This window comes from Haematobia irritans, chromosome 1 (assembly GCF_050003625.1).
Source record: "Haematobia irritans isolate KBUSLIRL chromosome 1, ASM5000362v1, whole genome shotgun sequence".
Classification (NCBI taxonomy): Eukaryota; Metazoa; Arthropoda; class Insecta; order Diptera; family Muscidae; genus Haematobia; species Haematobia irritans.
In genome coordinates this window covers 84,896,461-84,908,990 of record NC_134397.1, presented here as the reverse complement: position 1 = coordinate 84,908,990, position 12,530 = coordinate 84,896,461, and the positions used below count along the sequence as shown (strand labels likewise).

The following is a 12,530-nucleotide window of genomic DNA, read 5'->3' as shown; positions in this document are numbered from 1 at the left end:
GGACGAACGTTATTGAATTTGGAAGAATTTAGATATAGCTCCCATATATATGTATTGCCCGATTTCGACAAATGGGGTCACGTTGCACGTTTTTTACTAACCGATCGTCGTCAAATTTAGCACAAAATAATCTTCTGTATCACCCTTTAAGTCTGAAAATTTCATCGAAATCGGTTCAGATTTTGATATATAGGTCCCATATATATGTATCGCCCGATTTTGTCAAATTAGGTCATAAACCTTTATTTATCAACCGATCTTACTCAAAGTTGGCGAAATGTAATCTTCTATAGCACTAACTATATGTGCAAAAAATCATCGAAATCGGTTCAGATTTAGCTATAGCTCCCATATATGTACCGCCCGATTTTTCTAAATAAAATAAAACTCAATTGAACAAATAATACAATGTTTGTACTATAATTTTCTCGTAGAGGAGCGGAGCGGAGCGATTTTTTTTTTCTCGGAGCGGAGCGAGGAGCGGAGCGGTTTTTTTTCTCCGGAGCGGGAGCGGAGCGGAGCGAAAAAAATGGACCGCTCCTGATCCCTGCCCACAATCAATCAATTTCAAGCTTCTATAACAGTTTTGCAAAAATTTATCTCAGAACATTTTAACGAAATGTAAATTTGATTGAAATATTGTTTGTAAAACTAATCTCATTACCGTCAGCCGCCGAATTGATAAATTTACATTGGCTTAGCCGTCAAGCCGCCACCGCCGGAGGCAAAAATTTAAAAAAATATGCAATGCCGCACATCCTTTAAAATGCGCTTAGTTGTAGAAATTGTTAAGTCCATGTTTATTTTTATACCCTCCACAATAGGATGGGGGTATATTAACTTTGTCATTCCGTTTGTAACACATCGAAATATTGCTCTAAGACCCCATAAAGTATATATATTCTGGGTCGTGGTGAAATTCTGAGTCGATCTAAGCATGTCCGTCCGTCTGTTGAAATCACGCTAACTTCCGAACGAAACAAGCTATCGACTTGAAATTTGACACAAGTAGTTGTTAATTATGTATGTCGGTGGTATTGCATATAAACCCCCATATAAACCGATCGCCAGATTTGGCTTACGGAGCCTCTAAGAGAAGCATATTTCATCCTATCAGGCTGAAATTTGGTACATGGTGTTGGTATATGGTATCTAATAACCATGCAAAAATTGGTCCACATCGGTCCATAATTATATATAGCCTCCATATAAACCGATCCCCAGATTTGGTTTGCGGAGCCTCAAAGAGAAGCTCACAGAAAAAGGTAGTAAGAACTAAATAACCTCGTGGTAGTGAGAAAGACTTGAGGGAAGATTAGGGAATTAGCCAGGAAAGGAAATTTATTTTGAGTAAGGCTATGGTCACACTAGTCAAAATTTGACCAAATTGAGTGTCAAACATTTTTCCAGAACCATTTTCCAAATATCTGGATACGGTTTTTGGAAAATATTCCTTCAATGATGATAGATATCCAATATTAGCTAAACATTTCTGTTGGTTTGGCTTTGGCGACGGATTCTTTTTTGATTTCTGTCAAATATTTGGTGACCATAACATTAGTCTTTTGAAATTATTCTACATCGTCTACAAAATCGACGTATATCACAAAAAGTATATACTTTTTTTCCAAACAAACTTTCGAAAGCAAATGGGAAACGATATTTGTTTGTCTAAAATATCGTTTGGGAGGAAAGAATTATTTTTTTTTTTGTGTGTATTTAAAATATTACATCGAAATATTTATATAGAACCCGATATGGACGAATTTGTTTCAAGTGTGTCGCCTGGAATTATCAATTATATCCACCACCATAGAATGGTGACGGGGGTATCGCCAGATTTTACATCTTGGGCTTATAGTTAGAATCTAGAGATGTGCACGTGAGTAATAGTTTACTCACACTCATGACGGAAAAATCTTACTCACGCACACTCACGAAACAAAAATTTGTACTCACGCACGAAAATTTAGTGACTCACGAAAAATACCGTGACTCACGAGCAATTTTTTGAGTAATTTGCCTTAGCGACGTGTCTGAAAACATGAGCACTATTAAAATCGAGAGCGTTATTACACTCTTCACATCCAAGGTGTCACTAAAATTGTAAATGAATTTAACTCTTAAGCGTTTTATGTTGGTAAGCGGGATTTTTTTCGTGATCGTAAATCTTTACTCACGCACACTCACGAAGATAATATTTTCGTGATTCACGCTCACGCACGACATTTGGGTTTTTTAATCACGCACACTCACGCGTGGGTCAATTTCTGTCACGTGCACACCTCTAATGTATACCAATAAAAACTATTCGTTGATTTAAAATGTTGGACTATAATGAATTGAATTGAATTGAAAAAGGTCCAGCGGGACCTCATCACGCACCGAAGGGTTAAAATGCAACAGCAGGAATCAAACTTATTATACCCTGTACCACAGTAGTGAAGGATATAAAAAACTATAACACTAAATGTTTATCACCAGTTTTACTTTTTTCAATATTTATTATTCTTTAGTATACTTTACAATATTCTTTATTATGCTTTTATTTTCTTATCCCCACATTCATAAAAGTTAAAGGAAACGTTGAACCTACTATTTCCATATAATTCCATGGAAGTGAAAAATTCAATAGGCAAATGTTCAAATCCTCCGGGGGTGAAATGTTTAATTTTATAAAAGAAATAAATATAAAATATAACAAGTATATACAGCAGTAAGTTCGGCCGGGCCGAATCTTAAATACCCACCACCATGAACCAAATATTAGGATTTCCTTTGAAATTTCAGGAGGGCTGGAGGACTTGAAGACACTTCCCGAAGATAAATTTAAAGATTTCATCCATGAGGACTATATCAGATTCTGGATTTATAAGAACCGTTTTTGTTTGAGTTTTAGAGGAATCATTAACATCTCTTGTAAGTGTGCAAGAAAATTATAAAATAACGTCTTGATTTGAAATCTTAAATCTGTAGAAGTAAAATCTGGAAATTTTACATTGAGTTTCAAGCAATTTTCATTATCAGTGCGCCTTCTATACCCTCAAGAAGTGAAGTCGGTCTATATGGAGGCATTACCAAATGGACCTATAAAAACCTAATCCGATACACGTTTTTGTGAGCCTAAAATACCAGAATATTTACAATTTCAGGCAAATCAGATAAAAACTACGGTTTCTAGAAACCCAAGGAGTTAAATCGGGAGATCATTCTTATGGGGGCTATACTAAAATATGGACCGATACTCACCGTTTTCGGCACACCTCCTTATGACCCGAAAATACCTCTAGATTTCCAATTTCAGGCAAATAGGATAAAAACTTCGGAATCTAGAAGCCCAAGAAGTAAAATCGGGAAATCGGTCTATATGGGGGCTATACCAAAATATGGACCGATCCTCACCATTTTCGGCACACTTCTTTATGGTCCTAAAATACCTCTAGATTTCCAATTTCAGACAAATTGGATAAAAACTTCGGATTCTAGAAGCCCAAGACCCCAAATCGGGAGGTCGTTTTATATGGGGAACATACCAAAACATGGACCGATACTCACAATTTTTGGCACACGTATTTGTGGTCCTACAATACCTCTAGATTTCCAATTTCCGGTAAATTGAATAAAAACTGCGATTTCTATAAGCCAAAGAAGTAAAATCGGGAGATGGGTCTTTATGGGGGCTATACCAAAATATGGACCGATACTCATAATTTTTGGCACACCTATTTGTGGTCCTACAATACCTCTAGATTTCCATTTTCAGGTAAATTGAATAAAAACTGCGGTTTCTATAAGCCCAAGAAGTAAAATCGGGAGATCGGTTTATATGGGGGCTATACCAAAATATGGACCGATACTCACAATTTTTGGCACACGTATATGTGGTCCTACAATACCTCTAGATTTCCAATTTCAAGTAAATTGAATAAAAACTGCGGTTTCTATAAGCCCAAGAAGTAAAATCGGGAGATCGGTCTATATGGGGGCTATGCCAAAACGTGGACCGATACTCACCATTTTTGGCACACCTCTTTACGGTCACAAAATACCTCCAGATTTCAAATTTCAGGCAAATTGGATAAAAACTACGGTTTCTATAAGCCCAAGACCCCAAATCGGGAGGTCGGTTTATATGGGGACTATATCAAAACCTGGACCGATACAGCCCATCTTCGAACTTGACCTGCCTGCAGACAAAAGACGAGTTTGTGCAAAATTTCAGCACGATTGCTTCATTATTGAAGACTGTAGCGTGATTACAACAGACAGACAGACAGACAGACAGACAGACAGACAGACGGACAGACGGACATCGGTATATCGTCTTAGAATTTCTCCCTGATCAAGAATATATATACTTTATATAGTCGGAAATCGATATTTCGATGCGTTACAAACGGAATGACAAACTTATTATACCCCCGTCACCATTCTATGGTGGTGGGTATAAAAAGAAATGTTTGTGGAACAACTTCCAATGTTTTTTGCTTGGATGTTTGGAAGCACATGGTACTATATCTTCGCTGCAAAGTTTGTTTGGAAGAAAAGTATCTTGGAATTTGCAGAGAAAATGACGTCCCTTTACAAAAATAGAGCAAAATCAAACCTTTTCCGATTTACTTGAAATTGGGGGAACAGGGTACATAATTTTTCTATGTCTGGTTGGAGAAAGGGAAGAGTGAAGTTTGGTAGTTTGCGAAATGAATATAGGGTACCTTAATTTACGATATTGCAATTGGAACTTTAGAACAAATTATGAATGGTATAGAAATGGAAGCACAAGTCATATATTTGAGACACAATTTTCTTTTAAATTTAAATTTTGCGTACTTTATTCCAGGAAACAAAGTTTAATTTATTCGTTTGTTTCTTCAAGTGCTATCAGAGTCCTTCAAAATCATATTAATGACGACTTAAATTTCCAAATTTGGACTCGACTACAAGTAGAAAAAATGCTTTGTTGGAAGTATAAAGTCCTTAAAATAAAGTGAAAACAATCTCCTATTTTTAAAATTTTTTGTTTTGTAATCAAGATGCAAAAAGTCAACAATATTAAAGACGATGTCATTAATTTTGAAGAATTTTTCAGATTTATTAAAGCTAAGTTGGCCTAAGTCAAACAAATTTTCTTTAATTTTTGGATACCCAATTTAAGTCTAATCACATAATAAGGACAAAACGGCTTCATTGAATAGTTTATCGACTTTTGCACAAGGAAAGCGTCTTCTATGTTAATAAAAATTCGGAGTCGTATTAAGGAACCGAAATCTATAGCCTTATGATAATATTTTGTTTTTCAGTGTAGATTGACTTCATTTTCACTTCACAAGAAGTTCTTTTGAGGTGATATATAAAAATTCTCTGTCTTACGCAGTTTTTGCAATAAATTTAAAATTTCTGATTTTTACTGTGTATGAAATGTTTAATAAATAAAATAATGCTTTAAATACCCATCATAATATGAGAAGATACCAACAGTATATGTATTTGTGGACCAAAATTATTGATACTATCTCAAATCCTTTAAATTTTTTGCGAGCTATATAAAGGTTTATATTCCCATATGCATGAATTTGAAGTTGAATCGATTTAGACAAAATTGTATATACTTCTACAAAATCTATGTACTTTAAATTTAAATCTAACGTTATGGGACGTAACACAATTTTAACAAAAAATAAAAATGCAAGGAAAGTCTAAAGTCGGGCGGGGCGATTATAATATACTCTGCACAACTTTGTATTTAGATCTACATTTTGATAAAATCTCAAATCAGACTTCTACAAAATCTCGGGCAATATTTGGGAAATATTTATAATTGTTTAGACAATTTCGCAAAAATGCATTTATGATTCATTCATTGAAAAATTTGAAAATTTGAGTCATTTCTACAAGTTTTCGACTTAGCAGCGAGCATCAAAATTTTGACTAAATTTTCTATAGAAATAAAATTTTGGCAAAATTTTTTATAGAAATCAAATTTTGACCAAATATATAGAAATAAAATTTTGAATAAAATTTTTATAGAAATAAAATTTGGCAAAAATTTTTATAGAAATAAAAGTTTGAAAAAGTTATCAATAGAAATACAATTTAAAAAAAAATGTGTAGCAAACGAAATTTTGCAAAATTTTCTATAGAAATAAAATTTTGCAAAATAACATATTCTATAGAAACAAAATTTTGACTAAATTTTCTATAGAAATAAAATTTTAACCAAATTTTATATAGAAAAAAATATTTCTATAGTAATAAAATTTCGAATACATTTTTTATAGCAGTGAGCATCAGTAAGAAAAAAAAATGTTGAGAAAATTTGCTATAGAAATAAACTTTTACAATTTTTTCTTATAGAAATAAAATTTTGAAAAAATTATCAATAAAAACACAATTTTAGAAAAAATTTTGTGTAGTAAATAAAATTCTGCAAAATATTCTACAGAAACAAAATTTTGACAAAATTTTCTATAAAATAAAATTTTGACCAAATTTTCTAATAAAAAATCTATTACTATAAAATTTTGGCAAAATTTTCTATTGAAATAAAATTTTGACCAAATTTTCTAATAAAAAATCTATTAAAAAAATTTTGCAAAATTTTCTATAGAAATAAAATTTTGACTTAAATTTTTATAGAAATATCAATAGAAATAAAATTTAAAAAAAAATTGTGTAACAAACAAACTTTTGCAAAATTATCTGTAGAAATAAAATTTTGCAAAATATTCTATAGAAACAAAATTTTGACTCAATTTTCTATAGAAATAAAATTTTTACTAAATTTTCTATAGAAAAAAATGATTCTATAGTAATTTTTTGAATAAATTTTTTATAGAAATATAATTTTGACAAAACTTTTTATAGAAATAACATTTTGACAAAATTTTCTATAAAAAACAACTTTGAAAAAATTTTCTGTCAATATTCCACATATGGCCTTAAAATAAAATTAAAAAAAAAAATAATTTCGGGTATCTATCTAACATTCTAGGAAACATCAAAAGATAGCCGTAATTGGAAGTTGATTTTCATTTACAATCATGCTGTACAGTGATCGAATGAATAACGCAATGGAAACTAATTTGCGTAAAAACTTGCTTAGTTACAAAAATGTGAAGTGTTTTAAAAAATTTGGTTTAGCCGGAGTCGGAGTCGAGCAAAATTTTTACGACTCCGACTCCGACTCCGACTCAAGCAAAATCTTCAGACTCCGACTCCAAGACTCCGACTCCGGCTCCACAGCACTGGTTCTATCATATAAATGATAGAAATTGAGACCATTACCTGGTCAGGAAAATCAGGAACCTGGCCTTTCAATTTTTTTTTGGTAATTTTGCTACGTACTTATGGACATAAAAAACCACGTACATTTTTTTCTTGACCATTTAATTTTTTAACTTTTTTGTAGCGAAAATAATTTTATAAATACTTTGAGCATGTACTCACGATTTGCATTTTTCGCTTCAGTCGAGTGTTGATTGTTGCTTGGAATGGAAGCAGAATGCGGAATTACTATGTTTTGTGTTAATTTATTTATTCATAAATGGCACATGGTTTTATGTGAACATAAAAGAAGGGACGTGTAATTGAAAAATGTGTTTTTATACCCTTCACCACTACTGTGGTACAGGGTATAATAAGTTTGTGCATTTGTATGTAACGCCAAGAAGTAGTAATCATACACCAACCTTTTAGTATACGGATCGGCTTAGAATTAAATTCTGAGTCGATTTAGCGATGTCCGTATGTCTGTCTGTCTGTCCGTCTGTCTGTTGATGTATTTTTGTGTGCAAAGTACAGCTCGCAGTTTTAGTCCGATTGTCCTAAAATTTGGTATAGGGTCCTGTTTCGGCTCAAAGACGATCCCTATTGATTTTGGAAAAAATCGGTTCAGATTTAGATATAGCTGCCATATATATTTTTCACCGATCTGGTCATAATCCTAAACTTTTGATACATATATAGCGATAAATCATAAGTAAACTTTTGCGAAGTTTCCTTAAATTGTTTCAGATTTAAATAAATCAAATTCTGTCCAAATCGAGTGATATATAAATGTATGTATTTGGGACAAACCTTTATATACAGCACCCAACACATTTGACGGATATGATATGGTAGCGAAAATTTAGATCTACAAAGTGGTGCAAGGTATAATATAGTCGGCCCCGCCCGATTAAGACTTTCCTTACTTGTTTTTTGTGTGTTTTTTTTTTGCTCTGCATATTTCTATATTGTATAATTTATAAATACAAATAAAGAAGGAATTAATAAATAAATAAATAAATGAAGTTAATTTTGTGTTTTCTTTTCTCAAGAGGCATCCTTTTTTCACCGACGAAAAAAGCTAATTTGCTCTTCGAATATGATCTCTGCGTGTATGTTTTTTTTTTGTTTTTTTTTTGCTGGGATATGATAATTTCTCTATACGTTCTTTACTATGGTTATAATGAACTGTGAATATAACGGACTAATCCGTTGTAACCGTGATCCACTGTATTATTAATTTATTCTTCTTATGCAATGATTCTTCGTAATTTATATAGAACTTAGACGATGTTGGATATGACATCGCATTACAAGCTGCAACTAGAGTCAACTCCCTCAAAAAACGGGATGCAATCAACAGAATACGAAAACTTCGTCAGGTTGGAATCAATGAATTGCCGCCACCATATCCCAACGGTTGGTATTGCATTCTGGAATCATCTGACCTGAAACTAGGAGAAGCGAAGCATGTATCAGTTCTTGGTGAGCAACTAGTTGCATTTAGAACACTGAACTCGTCCGTATATGTGCTGGATGCTTATTGTCCTCATCTAGGAGCAAATATTGGCATTGGAGGCAAAGTTATAGGGGACACAATCCAATGTCCCTTTCATAAATGGAGTTTTCGAGGAAGTGATGGCATATGTGTTAACGTTCCATACAGCACTTGTGGTAGGTATAGATTGATAGATTTTTTTCGCAATATAATTCCAAAATAATGGGTTTTTGTGTACATGAACATTTGTAGCTCCCTCAACATCGAAGCTTCGGAAATGGACATCACGTGAAGTTAATGATAATATTTTTATATGGTACTCTGCAGATCCAGATCAGATTCCATGGGACATTCCATCAATAGAAGAAATCACAACAAAAGAGTTGACGTATCATGGCAGAAATGAGTTTTACATTAATTGCCACATACAAGAAATTCCTGAAAATGGAGCTGATCTGGCACATTTTAAAGCGATCCACAATTTAAGTGCACTTGCTGGAGGGCAAAATCCAAATCCAATATTTTTAAAGGCTATTGGGACGCACAATTGGGAAGCAAAGTATGGATTGTTTGTTAATGTGGCTACTTATTAAACTCAAAGTTTGTTTCAGGTGGACGCCTTCATCAACTAAACATATGGCTGTGGTAACCCTTAAACACTCGATGAAGCTATCACATTTCAGTCTATTTCAAATGGATATAACTGGGGAGCAGGTGAGTTCGTATTCAATTCTTATTAACGATAAAAAAATTTAAAACATAAAAATTTTTAAATTAACTCATTATCGATTGATGTAGTATTTATTTTCTATATCGGACCAACAAGTTTCACTTTATATTATAAACTGAATCATATGTTATTACACAAAATGTCCTAAAATGATTTAAAAACTTAAGATTAACAATAAGTTATAAAAAGATATAAAAATACTAACATAAATTAGAGTTTTAAATTGTTTTGAAAAATAAATTTATTGTGTCAAAGTAATGTGAGCTACCGTGTTGTAGTGGTAAGCATGCCCGCCTTGCATACACAGGGTCGTGTGTTCAAACCCAATTTCGACTAAACACCAAAAAGTTTTTCAGCGGTGGATTATCCCACCTCAGTAATGCTGGTGACATTTCTGAGTGTTTCAAAGCTTCTCTAAGCGGTTTCACTGCAATGTGGAACGCCGTTCGGACTCGGCTATAAAAAGGAGATCCCTTGTCATTGAGCTTAACATAGAATCGGGCAGCACTCAGTGATAAGAGAAAAGTTCTCCACTGTGGTATTACAATGGACTGAATAGTCTAAGTGAGGATGAAATATCGGGCTGCCACTATACCTAATGTAATTTTTCATTCTGTTCTTAAATTGTTGTTGATTACTTATATTTCTTAACACTTTGACTAACGATGTCCACTTTGGAGGACATTCGAAAATGACACCAAACTCGATTTCGCCACTTAGTTTCGATTTATTTCTCGATGTTATTTTAAAGTAGAGGCTTTAATTTTCCATATTGGTGAGCACTAAAATGCATTTTTTACAAACTTCTTTAACAATAAACGAAAAATACGAAATTTTGGACAATTTTTATACTATATCCCCCATGTTCCAATATTTGGAATCGCAATTTTCGTTTGTTATGTTAAGCCCAAAACCTATGGACCCAACATTTGGCAATATAGTTCCCTTTAACCCTATAAAGCTTAACCTACTGAAAGTCACGGATAAGCTAAACATACGTCTGTGGGACGTATCATAGTTTGTCATCATGTGGAAAAAATTTGTGGATTTTTGTTTTAAATTTGTGTACTTACACCGATTCTATATACAAATCCTTATCATTTAAACACGATTTAGGCTAAACTTTTATTTATTTGTAACAAAGAAATCACATTTCACGAAAAACAAGTAAAACGCATACGTCTTTCAGACGTAGATAAACTGTCTGGGGTTAATGATAAGTCCAGATTAAAATTGGATTTCAGTACAAGCGTATGACCATATTTTCATTATAACAAAAATAAATTCTTGCGATTCCGGATATCGGAACTTGGGGGCATGTGTCTAGTTCATACAAAACCTCTAGCTGATATTTTGTATTTTTTCTCACACTTCGAAGGATATTATAGGCCAGATAGCGCTTATTTGCGTAAGGCCATTTGGTCATAATTCAAGAATCGAGTTTTCCGAACAAACTCATATGGCTCTTGAAGTAATCGAGGTAGATTCTTAAATTAAATTAGATTATTAGAAAATTAAAATACTGTTAGTACAAGTAGTTAAAAACAGAAAAAATAAAGTTTTCAACATTAGGTTTATTTCGGTAATAAAAGGGTTAAGTTCGTATAACAGGTTGGCTGATAAGTCCCCGGTCTAACAAAGAAAAACACATTTTTTTTTTGTCAAAATTCGTTTTTATTATTGAACAGAGTTCCCTTCAAGAGCGATACAACGATTATAACGACTTTCCAATTTGTTGATACCATTTTGGTAGAACTCCTTCGGTTTTGCCTCAAAATAGGCCTCAGTTTCGGCGATCACCTCTTCATTGCAGCCAAATTTTTTCCCTTTGAGCATCCTTTTAAGGTCTGAGAACAAGAAAAAGTCGCTTGGGGCCAGATCTGGAGAATACGGTGGGTGGGGAAGCAATTCGAAGCCCAATTCATGAATTTTTGCCATTGTTCTCAATGACTTGTGGCACGGTGCGTTGTCTTGGTGGAACAACACATTTTTCTTCTTCATTGCTTCTCCAAAAGGCACAGGAGGTCAAATCTGGGGATCGGTTTATATGGGTGCTATATATAATTATGGACTGATATGAACCAATTCCTGCATGGTTGGTGGATACCATATACTAACATCACGTACACACAAAAAAAATTTTTTGATTTCAATCACGAAAATCGCGGATTCAATCATTTTTTTAATTGAAATGTCTTCAATCACGAAAATGATAGTATCAATCACCCATTTTGATTGAAAACCAACACGATTTTTAATTAAAAATTTAATTGACTTTTGTCACGGAATCAATTAATTGTGTGATTGAATCAATTAAAAACGTGATTGATTTTTAACATAAAATTCAATCATAGTTTTAATTGAATCAATTAAAATTTTAATTAATTTCGCGACAAAAATCAATCAACTATTTGATTCATTCAATTAAATAATTAATTGAAATTGGCTATAAATTTCGATCAAAAAATTTATATATTGCGACCTCAAAATCGTATTTAGTTTTTTTTTCTTTTGAAATAAAAGAAAATATGTGTTTCTTATAAAACATATTTAATATTTTATTATTTTTTGAATTATGCAATAGACAGATAATTTTGGTTCTTGTCATTTGTATTTTGTTCTAACATAACTTACAAATACAACTACTATCAATAACAACTATAGGGTGAAAAAATAAATTATATAAATCATTATCTTCCTTATAATAATAACCGTGTTAGCATGTTCCTTCTAATATGTAGATGCGCCTAGATTTCCAATAAATCAGCAGCCTGTAAGCTAAATTAGTTTTTCTGAAAGTAAACAGAATAATTCGAATTTCATTTTGTTCAATTAAAAGTTAATTTTGTTAAACATTACCTGCATAGAATATCAAGTTCAATTCATAGTTCCAGGTTGCAGATTTATAACCTTCTTTTGCAGTTGTAGTCTTTTAGCATAAAAATGTGTATTAAGGAGCTCGGTAATTTAAGTTTAGTAACAATTCCTTTCCAAAATTTCCACACATTAAAAACGTCTATTAAAATTTGAACCAAT

At 32.6% G+C, this 12,530-nt stretch overlaps 1 protein-coding gene and 1 long non-coding RNA gene across 5 annotated transcripts in view; one reads left to right on the top strand and one right to left on the bottom strand.

Annotated features, from left to right (window-relative positions):
• The window catches only part of nvd (cholesterol 7-desaturase nvd), a 65,509-nt gene that overhangs the window by 33,485 nt on the left and 19,494 nt on the right, over nt 1-12,530 (top strand). For 3 of the 4 annotated variants that reach the window (XM_075291033.1, XM_075291035.1, XM_075291032.1), the window contains exons 3-5: nt 8,547-8,940; nt 9,017-9,323; nt 9,376-9,478. In XM_075291033.1, coding sequence (XP_075147148.1) covers nt 8,547-8,940; nt 9,017-9,323; nt 9,376-9,478 — 804 coding nt within the window. The remainder of the gene's footprint in view (nt 1-8,546; nt 8,941-9,016; nt 9,324-9,375; nt 9,479-12,530) is intronic. The other variant, XM_075291034.1, reaches the window with a different exon arrangement.
• Nucleotides 12,028-12,403, bottom strand: LOC142221330 (uncharacterized). The gene is made up of 2 exons (XR_012717993.1): nt 12,354-12,403; nt 12,028-12,286 (listed from the first exon to the last, which is right to left on the bottom strand). It is a non-coding gene; the product is annotated as an uncharacterized LOC142221330 (long non-coding RNA).